The 14,223-nt window shown below is 45.4% G+C and overlaps 1 protein-coding gene and 1 pseudogene across 1 annotated transcript; one reads left to right on the top strand and one right to left on the bottom strand.

Annotated features, from left to right (window-relative positions):
* The first annotated feature begins 1,166 nt into the window (after nt 1–1,166).
* Nucleotides 1,167–13,057, top strand: LOC109882237 (very long-chain acyl-CoA synthetase). Its single transcript, XM_031821948.1, has 10 exons — nt 1,167–1,730; nt 4,807–5,028; nt 5,869–6,027; nt 7,899–8,023; nt 8,251–8,445; nt 10,363–10,453; nt 10,539–10,737; nt 11,226–11,323; nt 12,373–12,503; nt 12,689–13,057. Exons 1-10 carry the CDS (start codon nt 1,253–1,255, stop codon nt 12,860–12,862), a joined length of 1,872 nt encoding a protein of 623 aa, XP_031677808.1. The 5' UTR covers nt 1,167–1,252; the 3' UTR covers nt 12,863–13,057.
* Nucleotides 13,048–14,223, bottom strand: part of LOC116373399 (histidine decarboxylase-like) — a 15,235-nt pseudogene continuing 14,059 nt past the window's right edge.

Genomic DNA, 14,223 nt, shown 5'->3' with positions numbered 1-14,223 from the left:
TGCAATGAATGATCAGGTGGAACAGAAAACCAGCTGTAGTCTGGCCCTGGTGCATTTGAATACCCCTGGTGTATGGTAGAAGACAGGGGTCAACAATGAAACTCTTTTACACAAATAGGAAATAAAAGAATGAAAACTGATATGTTGGTTGATGTATTTATGAAGCCATGGTCTAATGTAAAACCCACAGCCATAAACACAGAGACAGTGATTGAACGATGTTGCTGAGTGTCACGCCCTGGTCGAAGTATTTTGTGTTTTTCTTCATGTATTGGGTCAGGCCAGGGTGTGGCATGGGGTTTTTGTATTGTGGTGTGTTTTGTCTTGGGGTTTTGGTGTGTATGTATTGGGATTGTAGCTAGTGGGGTTATCTAGCAAAGTCTATGGCTGTCTGGAGTGGTTCTCAATCAGAGGCAGGTGTTTATCGTTGTCTCTGATTGGGAACCATATTTAGGCAGCCATATTCTTTGAGTTTGTCGTGGGTGATTGTCCTTAGTGTCCTGATGTCCTTGTTCTGTGTTAGATTACACAAGTATAGGCTGTTTCGGTTTTTGTCACGTTTAGTGTGTTTGTCATTAAACACGAATCGTAATCTACACGCTGCGTTTTGGTCCGACTCTCCTTCACACCTAGAAAACCGTAACACTGAGATATATTACAATGTAATAAAAACGTATGTTTGAGCCTTCTGACTCTCCCAACAGGACCAGCATGTAGCCTGCCTATGCTGTTACAGCCCCACAGGCCATAACACAATAAAATGTCTACTCTCAAACAAGGAGAAATTATATAGATCTATGGATAGAGGTCAGCAGGGGTAAACTGGGACCAGAAATCAGCTCCGGCATTTCCAACATAGGGCCATATTTTCCATTTTGTCCTCGAACCGCCCCCAGCATTATTATCCAGAACATTTTCCTTGTGACCCAAAAAATAAAGATAGACTGGCCCAATAGGCAAAAGATGCCAGATGGCCAGTCTGCCCATGGAGGTCAATGCCCTAGAGGTGTCTGTCTGTAACATGTCACTGCCATGGTCATAATTAGAAGAATAGAACATCCTACTACTTCCTTACTTTATATTCTTCGCAACGCCATTGGCTGTTGGGGATTTAACGCCTACATGCGTCCAAAGGTCGTGGAGAGTTGTGGACTGGAGGTGTTGCAATAACCTGTTACTTTCTTAAACAGCACGGTCAAGAAGGAGACACCTTTTATTGACAATCACAAAGAAGCAGACCTTAACTTTCAACATGTACGTGTTATTATATACCATTTTGGCAGGATTGGCTATACTGCCACTCTTCCTTTATCTCAGAAATCCTTATTTTACGCAGGAGCTGCGCTACACAGTAACTTGCATCTTACTCGGGTTACGAATTAACAGAATCAAGAGGAGCAAACCGTTCTACAGCATGCTGGACTGTTTTCTCGATAAGGTCAAAAAACACCCCAACAAACAGTTTATTGTATTCGAGAAGAGTTCGTATACATACCGGGACGTTGACAAGCAGAGCAACAAGTTGGCCCGGGCGCTCTCACAGCACGCCAGCGTGAAGGAAGGGGACACTGTCGCCCTCTTCATGGGTAACGAGCCCATGTATGTGTTTATCTGGCTGGCCCTGGCTAAACTTGGATGTACAGCCGCTCTGCTCAACTACAACATCAGGTCCAAGTCCTTATTGCACTGTTTCACCTGCTGTGGAACCAACGTGCTCCTGGCTGCTTCAGGTAAGTCCAGCCCACTTACCTTGGTGTTGCCGTTTACAATATCATGTAGGCTAGTGGTTAGAGCGTTGGGCCAGTAACTGATATGTAGGCCAGTGGTTAGAGCGTTGGGCCAGTAACCGATATGTAGGCTAGTGGTTAGAGCGTTGGGCCAGTAACTGATATGTAGGCTAGTGGTTAGAGCGTTGGGCCAGTAACCGATATGTAGGCTAGTGGTTAGAGCGTTGGGCCAGTAACCGATATGTAGCCTAGTGGTTAGAGCGTTGGGCCAGTAACCGATATGTAGGCTAGTGGTTAGAGCGTTGGGCCAGTAACCCGAAAGGTAGCCTAGTGGTTAGAGCGTTGGGCCAGTAACCGATATGTAGGCTAGTGGTTAGAGCGTTGGGCGAGTAACCGATATGTAGGCTAGTGGTTAGAGCGTTGGGCGAGTAACCGATATGTAGGCTAGTGGTTAGAGCGTTGGGCCAGTAACCGATATGTAGGCTAGTGGTTAGAGCGTTGGGCCAGTAACCGATATGTAGGCTAGTGGTTAGAGCGTTGGGCCAGTAACCAATATGTAGGCTAGTGGTTAGAGCGTTGGGCCAGTAACCGATATGTAGGCTAGTGGTTAGAGCGTTGGGCCAGTAACCGATATGTAGGCAAGTGGTTAGAGCGTTGGGCCAGTAATCGATATGTAGGCTAGTGGTTCGAGTGTTGGGCCAATAACAGAAATGTAGGCTAGAGGTTAGCGCGTTGGGCCAGTAACCGAAAGGTAGCCTAGTGGTTCGAGCGTTGGGCCAATAACCGATATGTAGGCTAGAGGTTAGCGCGTTGGGCCAGTATCCGAAAGGTAGCCTAGTGGTTCGAGCATTGGGCCAATAACCGATATGTAGGCTAGAGGTTAGCGCGTTGGGCCAGTAACCGAAAGGTAGCCTAGTGGTTAGAGCGTTGGGCCAGTAACCGATATGTAGGCTAGTGGTTAGAGCGTTGGGCCAGTAACTGATATGTAGGCCAGTGGTTAGAGCGTTGGGCCAGTAACCGATATGTAGGCTAGTGGTTAGAGCGTTGGTCCAGTAACCGATATGTAGGCTAGTGGTTAGAGCGTTGGGCCAGTAACCGATATGTAGGCTAGTGGTTAGAGCGTTGGGCGAGTAACCGATATGTAGGCTAGTGGTTAGAGCGTTGGGCCAGTAATCGATATGTAGGCTAGTGGTTAGAGCGTTGGGCCAGTAATCGATATGTAGGCTAGTGGTTAGAGCGTTGGGCCAGTAATCGATATGTAGGCTAGTGGTTAGAGCGTTGGGCCAGTACTCGATATGTAGGCTAGTGGTTAGAGCGTTGGGCCAGTAACCGATATGTAGGCAAGTGGTTAGAGCGTTGGGCCAGTACTCGATATGTAGGCTAGTGGTTAGAACGTTGGGCCAATAACCAAAATGTAGGCTAGAGGTTAGCGCGTTGGGCCAGTAACCGAAAGGTAGCCTAGTGGTTCGAGCATTGGGCCAATAACCGATATGTAGGCTAGAGGTTAGCGCGTTGGGCCAGTATCCGAAAGGTAGCCTAGTGGTTCGAGCGTTGGGCCAATAACCGATATGTAGGCTAGAGGTTAGCGCGTTGGGCCAGTAACCGATATGTAGGCTAGTGGTTAGAGCGTTGGGCCAGTAACCGATATGTAGGCTAGTGGTTAGAGCGTTGGGCGAGTAACCGATATGTAGGCTAGTGGTTAGAGCGTTGGGCCAGTAACCGATATGTAGGCTAGTGGTTAGAGCGTTGGGCCAGTAACCGATATGTAGGCTAGTGGTTAGAGCGTTGGGCGAGTAACCGATATGTAGGCTAGTGGTTAGAGCGTTGGGCCAGTAATCGATATGTAGGCTAGTGGTTAGAGCGTTGGGCCAGTAATCGATATGTAGGCTAGTGGTTAGAGCGTTGGGCCAGTACTCGATATGTAGGCTAGTGGTTAGAGCGTTGGGCCAGTAACCGATATGTAGGCTAGAGGTTAGCGCGTTGGGCCAGTAACCGAAAGGTAGCCTAGTGGTTAGAGCGTTGGGCCAGTAACCGATATGTAGGCTAGTGGTTAGAGCGTTGGGCCAGTAACCGATATGTAGGCTAGTGGTTAGAGCGTTGGGAGAGTAACCGATATGTAGGCTAGTGGTTAGAGCGTTGGGCCAGTACTCGATATGTAGGCTAGTGGTTAGAGCGTTGGGCCAGTAACCGATATGTAGGCAAATGGTTAGAGCGTTGGGCCAGTAATCGATATGTAGGCTAGTGGTTCGAGCGTTGGGCCAATAACCGAAATGTAGGCTAGAGGTTAGCGCGTTGGGCCAGTAACCGAAAGGTAGCCTAGTGGTTCGAGCGTTGGGCCAATAACCGATATGTAGGCTAGAGGTTAGCGCGTTGGGCCAGTATCCGAAAGGTAGCCTAGTGGTTCGAGCGTTGGGCCAATAACCGATATGTAGGCTAGAGGTTAGCGCGTTGGGCCAGTAACCGAAAGGTAGCCTAGTGGTTAGAGCGTTGGGCCAGTAACCGATATGTAGGCTAGTGGTTAGAGCGTTGGGCCAGTAACCGAAAGGTAGCCTAGTGGTTAGAGCGTTGGGCCAGTAACCGAAAGGTAGCCTAGTGGTTAGAGCGTTGGGCGAGTAACCGATATGTAGGCTAGTGGTTAGAGCGTTGGGCCAGTAACCGATATGTAGGCTAGTGGTTAGAGCGTTGGGCCAGTAACCGATATGTAGGCTAGTGGTTAGAGCGTTGGGCCAGTAACCGAAAGGTAGCCTAGTGGTTAGAGCGTTGGGCCAGTAACCGAAAGGTTGCTGGATCGAATTCCCTAACTTACAAGGTAAAAATCTGTCGTTCTGCTCCTGAGCAAGGCAGTTAACCCACTGTTCCCTGGACGCTGAAAATGTGGATGTTGATTATGTCAGCCTCTCTGATTCAGAGGGGTTGGGTTAAATGTGGAAGTTCAATGCATTCAGTTGTACAACTGACTAGGTATCCTCCTTTCCCTCTATGCAGCTAGTGGGAGGCAGTGCTAGTAGTGCACAGGCCAGAATTAGTAGGATTCTGTCTCATGCTTGCTCTGTCTGTGTCCCTCACTCTCCTCCCCCAGAGTTGCGTGGAGCGGTAGAGGAGGTTCTCCCCACTCTGAGGGAGCAGAGTGTACGTGTGTTTGTGCTGGGTGAGGAGGAGGAGAAGTGTGTGACGGAGGGAGTGAATACTCTGAGCAGCAGCAGGATACAGCAGGCCTCAGATCAACCTCTGGACCCACAGCTCAGGTCAAAGGTCACCTTAAAGAGCCCTGCCCTCTACATCTATACGTCAGGAACTACAGGTAAGCTGGACTGGACTGGCCTGGTTATGCATCCAGCATAGTTGCAGGAAGTCTGCTAGAAAGAACAATGTGAAAAATAAAATGTCCAGACCAGTACAGTATGACTCTGGTCAGCCCTGTAGTGTGAATTAGATAGAATACTACTGATGTCCAGACCAGTATGACTCTGGTTGGCCCTGTAGTGTGAATTAGATAGAATACTACTGATGTCCAGACCAGTATGACTCCGGTTGGCCCTGTAGTGTGAATTAAATATCAACTCAAATCAAATCAAATTTTATTTGTCACATACAAATGGTTAGCAGATGTTAATGCGAGTGTAGCAAAATGCTTGTGCTTCTAGTTCCGACAATGCAGTAATAACCAACAAGTAATCTAACTAACAATTCCAAAACTTCTGTCTTATTTTTTTTAACTTTTTTTTTGTTACCTTTATTTAAGGTCAGTTAAAGCAAGTCAGTTAAGAACAAATTCTTATTTTCAATGACGGCCTAGGAACAGTGGGTTAACTGCCTGTTCAGGGGCAGAACGACAGATTTGTACCTTGTCAGCTCGGGGGTTTGAACTTGCAACCTTTCTGTTACTAGTCCAACACTCTAACCACTAGGCTACCCTGCCGCCCTTATACACAGTGTAAGGGGATAAAGAATATGTACATAAGGATATAGGATCTAGTTCAGAACTTCTTTAGATCTGGTAGAATACTACTGATGTTTATGGCAGACAGGTAAATATTTTTAGATTGCACAACTCTGATTGGTCAAAGATATAAGGTACCATGTGAGATTTTTATCAGCCTTGATTCTCTGTTTCCTGCCCTTCCTGTTGTCTCGTCCTCAGGTCTGCCGAAGGCTGCGGTGATCACACAGGAGAGGCTGTACATGGCCTCCTCTATGCAGGCCATCTCAGGTGTGGCCTCTGATGATGTCATCTACATCTACCTGCCTCTCTACCACACCGCCGGCTTCATGATGGGTTTGACTGGAGCTATAGAGAGAGGTACACTACTGTACTGTATGGCACAGTTGGTGAGAGTGTTGTTCTGGCAGCCGCCAGGTCGTGGGTTCAATTCCTGCATGGATTACATGCACCTCATAGTAGTGCAGTATATGGGAGAAAGATATGAAGAGGTGTGAAGAACTGAACTAGTTCAGAACTTCTTTAGAACTGGTTCAGAACGTCTTTAAATCTGGTTCAGAACGTCTTTAGATCTGGTTCAGAACTGGTTCAGAACGTCTTTAAATCTGGTTCAGAACTGGTTCAGAACATCTTTAGATCTGGTTCAGAACTGGTTCAGAACTGGTTCAGAACATCTTTAGATCTGGTTCAGAACTGGTTCAGAACTGGTTCAGAACATCTTTAGATCTGGTTCAGAACTTCTCTAGATCTGGTTCAGAACTGGTTCAGAACTTCTTTAGATCTGGTTCAGAACTTCTTTAGATCTGGTTCAGAACTTCTCTAGATCTGGTTCAGAACTGGTTCAGAACTGGTTCAGATCTTCTTTAGATCTGGTTCAGAACTGGTTCAGAACTGGTTCAGATCTTCTTTAGATCTGGTTCAGAACTAGTTCAGAACTGGTTCAGATCTTCTTTAGATCTGATTCAGAACTGGTTCAGAACTTCTCTAGATCTGGTTCAGAACTGGTTCAGAACTGGTTCAGATCTTCTTTAGATCTGATTCAGATCTGGTTCAGAACTTCTCTAGATCTGGTTCAGAACTGGTTCAGAACTGGTTCAGAACTGGTTCCATGCCATCTCTAGCAATTACAATGACTACATTCAAATGGAGAGAGAAAAACATAATAATTGAAATTCTATGTAAAAATCCCTCCTGACTTGGCACTGATGATGATGATAAAAAAATGCAAATGTCTCTGAATACACGTTCCATGTTATTTGAGGGCCGTCATGTGTAATAACGTTGTTATGATGTTGACCAGGGTTTACTAAGGGTTGTTTAATGGAGTGTCTCTTTACTCTGGGCGTTGGAGTAGAGGTGACTTGGCTCTGAGGTGACTTCTAGTACTTCCAGTTCCAAAGTTCCTGAGTGCATTCAAAATGGCATCCTATTCTCTTTATAGTGCACTACTTTTGTTTTTTGACCAGGGTCTATATGGCTCTGGTCAAAAGTAGTGCACTATATAGGGAATAGGGTTACATTTGAGACGCACTCACAGAGTTCCAAGCTGTTTATGTCAATAATGACCTTAGACTCTCAAATCAACCAGGAAAAACTCCTAGGCCTTAGTTGTGCTGTAGCCTTTAACTAGGGCCCAGAGTTATTCCTTCCTGGTCCAGTCACATGGTCAGGAACAACTCCTGGCCCTAACCAGAACCATTCAGAGGGGACTGCTTTAGTTAGTTGGTTAGCTAGCTAGTTAGTTAGTTAGTTAGTTAGGTAATAATTTAGTCAGTTAGTTAGTTTGTTAGGTAATCATTTAGTCACTCAGTAAGTTAGTTTGTTAGGTAATCATTTAGTCAGTCAATTAGTTAGTTAGTTAGTTATGTAATCATTTAGTCAGTCAGTTAGTTAGTTAGTTAGGTAATCATTTAGTCAGTCAGTTAGTTAGTTTGTTAGGTAATCATTTTGTCAGTCAGTTAGTGAGTTAGTTTGTTAGGTAATCATTTTGTCAGTCAGTTAGTGAGTTAGTTTGTTAGGTAATCATTTAGCCAGTCAGTTAGTGAGTTAGTTTGTTAGGTAATCATTTAGCCAGTCAGTCAGTTAGTTAGTTTGTTAGGTAATCATTTAGCCAGTCAGTCAGTTAGTTAGTTTGTTAGGTAATCATTTAGTCAGTCAGTTAGTGAGTTAGTTTGTTTGTCCATGAGGTTGTGAGCTCTGTTGAATGTTGGGGCTTTATCTTCTCCTCTCAGGCAACACCGTTGTCCTGAGGCGTAAATTCTCTGCCTCTAACTTCTGGGATGACTGCAGGAAACACAAGGTGACAGTGATCCAGTACATAGGAGAGATCATGAGGTACCTCTGTAACTCTCCCAAGGTACTGGAACACTCCTGTTACTTTCATCATTCAGACCATTAACGACCCTAAATAAATGGGCTGATAGTATTAAATCATTAATCAATGTAAACCAAATGCCTGTACATCCTATCCTCTCTTCTCTTCTCCCCTCTTCTCTCCTCACCTCTTCTCTCCCTACCTCTTCTCTCCTCCCTTATCCCCTCCCCTTGTCTCTTCACCTCTCTTCTCTCCTCTTCTCTCCTCAGAAAGATAATGACAGGCATCACAAGGTACGTCTGGCCCTGGGTAACGGGCTTAGAGCAGACACCTGGTCAGAGTTCCTGCAGCGTTTTGGTGACATCCGTGTCTGTGAATGTTACGGCGCCACAGAGGGAAACGTCGGCTTCATCAACTACATCGGGAAAGTCGGAGCGATTGGCAAAGAGCACTTCCTTCATAAAGTGAGACTACTGTCTGGGACAATAATGGCTGTTGTGTTCCAAATACCAGCCTATTCACTTTCTAGTGCACTACTTTCAACCAGGGTCCCTAGGGCTCTGATCAAATGTAGTGCACTATATAGGGAATAGGGTGCCGTTGGGATGCAGACACTGAGCTTCTGAGAAAGACTACCTTGTATTACGTCAGTATTACGTCAGTGTGATGAAGTGTGATGAAGTGTGATGAAGTGTGTCAGGACACTGTTTTGTTTGGAAACTCAAATAGAAGTAGAACATCTTTGTTTTCTGGTGGCACTATACTATCTTCATTGTTATTAGATACTCGTATTATATAGCTATTGTAATGCAACAAAATAGGAAAAACGCCAAGGCTGAATACTTCTGAAAGATTCCTTTTTGTGACATAGATACAGTATATTACACTGTTTATGTACATGCATTGTTATTATTGGACCCTGTTGGTCATCTATGAACATTTTAAGGTCTTGGCCATGTTCTGTTATAATCTCCACCCGGCACAGCCAGAAGAGGACTGGCCACCCATTATAGCCTGGTTCCTTTAGGTTTCTTCCGAGGTTCTGGCCTTTCCAGAGAGTTTTTCCTAGCCACTGTGCTTCTACACTTGCATTGCTTGCTGTTTGGGGTTTTAGGCTGGGTTTCTGTACAGCACTTTGTGACGTCGGCTGATGTAAGAAGGGCTTCATAAATACATTTGATTGATTGATACGGTGTATCATTGTCTTCTCTTGTTATGTCTGTCTGTCTGTCTGTCTGTCTGTCTGTCTGTCTGTCTGTCTGTCTGTCTGTCTGTCTGTCTGTCTGTCTGTCTGTCTGTCTGTCTGTCTGTCTGTCTGTCTGTCTGTCTGTCTGTCTGTCTGTCTGTCTGTCTGTCTGTCTGTCTGTCTGTCTGTCTGTCTGTCTGTCTGTCTGTCTGTCTGTCTGTCTGTCTGTCTGTCTGTCTGTCTGTCTGTCTGTCTGTCTGTCTGTCTGTCTGTCTGTCTGTCTGTCTGTCTGTCTGTCTGTCTGTCTGTCTGTCTGTCTGTCTGTCTGTCTGTCTGTCTGTCTGTCTGTCTGTCTGTCTGTCTGTCTGTCTGTCTGTCTGTCTGTCTGTCTGTCTGTCTGTCTGTCTGTCTGTCTGTCTGTCTGTCTGTCTGTCTGTCTGTCTGTCTGTCTGTCTGTCTGTCTGTCTGTCTGTCTGTCTGTCTGTCTGTCTGTCTGTCTGTCTGTCTGTCTGTCTGTCTGTCTGTCTGTCTGTCTGTCTGTCTGTCTGTCTGTCTGTCTGTCTGTCTGTCTGTCTGTCTGTCTGTCTGTCTGTCTGTCTGTCTGTCTGTCTGTCTGTCTGTCTGTCTGTCTGTCTGTCTGTCTGTCTGTCTGTCTGTCTGTCTGTCTGTCTGTCTGTCTGTCTGTCTGTCTGTCTGTCTGTCTGTCTGTCTGTCTGTCTGTCTGTCTGTCTGTCTGTCTGTCTGTCTGTCTGTCTGTCTGTCTGTCTGTCTGTCTGTCTGTCTGTCTGTCTGTCTGTCTGTCTGTCTGTCTGTCTGTCTGTCTGTCTGTCTGTCTGTCTGTCTGTCTGTCTGTCTGTCTGTCTGTCTGTCTGTCTGTCTGTCTGTCTGTCTGTCTGTCTGTCTGTCTGTCTGTCTGTCTGTCTGTCTGTCTGTCTGTCTGTCTGTCTGTCTGTCTGTCTGTCTGTCTGTCTGTCTGTCTGTCTGTCTGTCTGTCTGTCTGTCTGTCCTGTCTGTCTGTCTGTCTGTCTGTCTGTCTGTCTGTCTGTCTGTCTGTCTGTCTGTCTGTCTGTCTGTCTGTCTGTCTGTCTGTCTGTCTGTCTGTCTGTCTGTCTGTCTGTCTGTCTGTCTGTCTGTCTGTCTGTCTGTCTGTCTGTCTGTCTGTCTGTCTGTCTGTTCGTTCTATGTGTGTTCGCAGGCAAACTTCTCCTACGTTCTGATTCAGTATGACACAGAGAGAGAGGAACCTGTCAAAGACTCTAGAGGTTTCTGTATCAAAGTCCCTAAAGGTGAGAACACACATACATACACCCACAAACACACACATAAACACACACAAACACACACCTCATTACTTGTTGTTTTGGTCCTCAGGAGAAACTGGATTGCTGGTTGCCAAGATTACAGCGCAGGCTCCGTTTAGTGGCTATGCTAATAACCAGCAGCAGACAGACAGGAAGAAGCTGAGAGATGTGTTTGTTAAGGGAGATCTGTACTTCAACAGTGGAGACCTGCTGAGGATCGACCACGAGGGCTTTGTTTACTTCATGGACCGCATCGGAGACACCTTCAGGTCAGAAACGCTTTAGCTACTTTTACTTTAGTAGTTATCAACTAAAGGTTTAATAATGAGCTGGGTTAAAGGTATTTATGGGGTGGCAGGGAACCTAGTGGTCAGAGCGTTGGACACTTAACCGAAAGGTTGCAAGATCGAATCCCTGAGCTGACAAGGTAAAAAATCGTTCTGCCCCTGAATAAGGCAGTTAACCCACTGGCTGTCATTGAAAATAAGGATTAGTTCTTAACTGACTTGACTAGTTAAATAAAAGTTAAAAAAATAGCATGTCCTGTTCTGTGAATCACCTGCAGGTTGAGTTATGAGCTGGGTTTAATACTATAGATGTAATGTTATTGTCCTGTGAATCACCTGCAGGTTGAGTTATGAGCTGGGTTTCTCTAGGTTTCTTCCTTCTTGGAAGGGTTTGCAGTCTGCTTCTGCTTGCTCTTTGGGTTCTATGCCAGGCTACTGTCTGAATTAATTTGATATGAGTCAACATCCAGGTGGAAAGGAGAGAACGTGGCCACCACGGAGGTGACTGAGCACCTGATCATGGTGGAATGTATCGAAGAAGCCAACGTCTACGGTGTCAAGATTCCAGGTGATTTGACTTTTTGACTCTCTTAGCCAGAGGTAGCTAGGTTCATTTAACAGACTCTCTTATCCAGAGGTAGCTAGGTTCATTTAACAGACTCTCTTATCCAGAGGTAGCTAGGTTCATTTAACAGACTCTCTTATCCAGAGGTAGCTAGGATCATTTAACAGACTCTCTTAGCCAGAGGTAGTTAGGTTCATTTAACAGACTCTCTTATCCAGAGGTAGCTAGGTTCATTTAACAGACGCTCTTATCCAGAGGTAGCTTGGTTCATTTAACAGACTCTCTTATCCAGAGGTAGTTAGGTTCATTTAACAGACTCTCTTATCCAGAGGTAGCTAGGTTCATTTAACAGACGCTCTTATCCAGAGGTAGCTTGGTTCATTTAACAGACTCTCTTATCCAGAGGTAGTTAGGTTCATTTAACAGACTCTCTTATCCAGAGGTAGCTAGGTTCATTTAACAGACTCTCTTATCCAGAGGTAGCTAGGTTCATTTAACAGACTCTCTTATCCAGAGGTAGCTAGGATCATTTAACAGACTCTCTTAGCCAGAGGTAGTTAGGTTCATTTAACAGACTCTCTTATCCAGAGGTAGCTAGGTTCATTTAACAGACGCTCTTATCCAGAGGTAGCTTGGTTCATTTAACAGACTCTCTTATCCAGAGGGAGTTAGGTTCATTTAACAGACTCTCTTATCCAGAGGTAGCTAGGTTCATTTAACAGACTCTCTTATCCAGAGGTAGCTAGGTTCATTTAACAGACTCTCTTACCTCATTAAACATTTTTATTTTTTATAGAATAGGTTTATTCATAGAATGTTTTATATACACTACGCACAGTTGACATAGTATATATAGCTGCATATAACAATACACACCTACAACACTCACAGTCACATCATTGTGTAGTTGTTATCCCAGTGTGTTCTTCTCATGTTGGCTGTGAATGACCAGGACATTAAAGGGGGAGAATTCAAAATCAATAGTAATTTCTGAACATGTATCTAAGTCAGCTGTCTCTCTTGGTGATCCTGCTTTGTGACGTACCCCACAGGACACGAGGGGAGGGTTGGAATGGCAACGATCAAACTGAAAGATGACATGGAGTTTGACAGTAAAGCCACGCTGGAGCACGTCAAGACCTCCCTGCCCAGCTACGCTCGACCACGATTCATACGCATACAGGTGATCCCGTGGAAATAATGTCCTAATTACAATCATCGTCACCTTTTATTTGCACTCAAAGCCACCGCCTGGGACATGTTGAAGAGATTCCCTGATCCCAGGTTGTACCTTTTTTAAAGATTTTCTCAAAACGCCTAATATTCATTAAACATATATTTTAATGTAATTTATTTTAAATATCCCAGAATTCCCTGGCTGTGACTGGAACGTTCAAACATATGAAGGTGAAGCTAGCTGAAGAGGGATTCAACCCAGCCATGATGCAGGATCGATTATACTACCTGGAGGACAGTAAGGGATACATCCCCATGACACAGGAGATGTACCACTCTATTTCTGATGGAAAGATACACTTATGATTGATTTTTTATTTACATATTTTCTAACTGTTAATCTCTTATTTTAAAATTAACTGTCAAATTATTCATCCGATGTACATTTTATGACTATAGAAAAACAATGTGAAAATTGAAAACTGTATGGAACATTTGTAAATAAATAAATATAGATTGATTTTCTAATAAATACAAAAAACACATTGTATATCTATCTGAGATGTGTGGCTGTGTCACTTATTTTTTTAAATATCTGGTAAAAAATAATCTAAAATAAATTAAAGACCTCAGAGCTCTGCCATCTCTACACCCTGAAACCACAAAGGTGTTTGTGGGAAACATTTGGTAGGGAGACTACAGGGTCGTATGCATCAGGCACCAAATGGAAGAAAATGGATTGGACCAAGGTGGTCTTGTACATTCATTTTCATTTTCCATTGCAAAACATTTTGCTACGTTGTGCCTAATGAATAGGACCCAGGAGCTAACCTTGGCTACAGTAGAGCAGGAAAGTTAGCGGTATCTACTGGAGTCACAGAGGAACAAGACCAACAGCGGAGTCTCCTACACCCAGAGGAGGACCAGGGTTTTGGGGAGATCTGAGCTTTGGGGCGATCTGAAGTCCCTTGACAGGGCAGCAAACCTGGTAGCGCCCACACTGCACCCACAGGTGGCAGAAACTGGGCAAGCTGTAGAACTTGGTGAGCTTCCTCAGGACCCGTTTTCCCAGCTGGTTGGAATTGGTTGGAGAAGGCCACTCTGGGATCTGAAAGAGGCCTGAGGGGCTTGGACTGGAAGAGAGACGTCTGAGATGGGTGTCATTTAGAGGGTGGATGAGGTCTGGGTCTTTATGTCCAGGCTGCGAGTCCGTGACAGAGCTAGAGAGAGGCTTAGAAAGGGGGTCAGTGTTATGACCAAACAGGGGCCCAATGGGGCCAGGTAAGGGCTCACTGCTGCAGCTCAGAGAGCGTACTGTCCTCCTCGGCCTGTTCTCAGACCCAGACTTTTCTTTATCCATCCAGAATGGTGGTTGTGGTCTAAATCCAGTCTTATCACTGTCCAAGCGGAGCTGTGGTTGGACCCTCTGAACTCTGAAGGCAGCAGTACAGGGGATCTCCTCAGGGCCGTCTCTGGCTCCTGTCTCTGGGTCCTGGCTGGTCTGGGCCAGGCTGGTCCCAAGCTCTCTGGGTCCTGTCTTGGGGCTGGTCTGGGCCAGGCTGGTCCCAAGCTCTCTGGGTCCTGTCTTGGGGCTGGTCTGTGTCGGGCCAACCTCTAGCTCTTTGGATCCTGTCTCGGGACTGGCCTGTGTCGGGTCGGCCTCTAGCTCTTTGGATCCTGTCTTGGGGCTGGTCTGTGTCTGGCCGACCTCTAGCACTTTGGATCCT

The sequence above is a fragment of the Oncorhynchus kisutch genome, unplaced genomic scaffold, assembly GCF_002021735.2.
Source record: "Oncorhynchus kisutch isolate 150728-3 unplaced genomic scaffold, Okis_V2 scaffold4036, whole genome shotgun sequence".
NCBI lineage: Eukaryota > Metazoa > Chordata > Actinopteri > Salmoniformes > Salmonidae > Oncorhynchus > Oncorhynchus kisutch.
The sequence above is the reverse complement of the archived record's forward strand: the minus strand, read 5'-3'. Positions and strand labels throughout refer to the sequence as shown.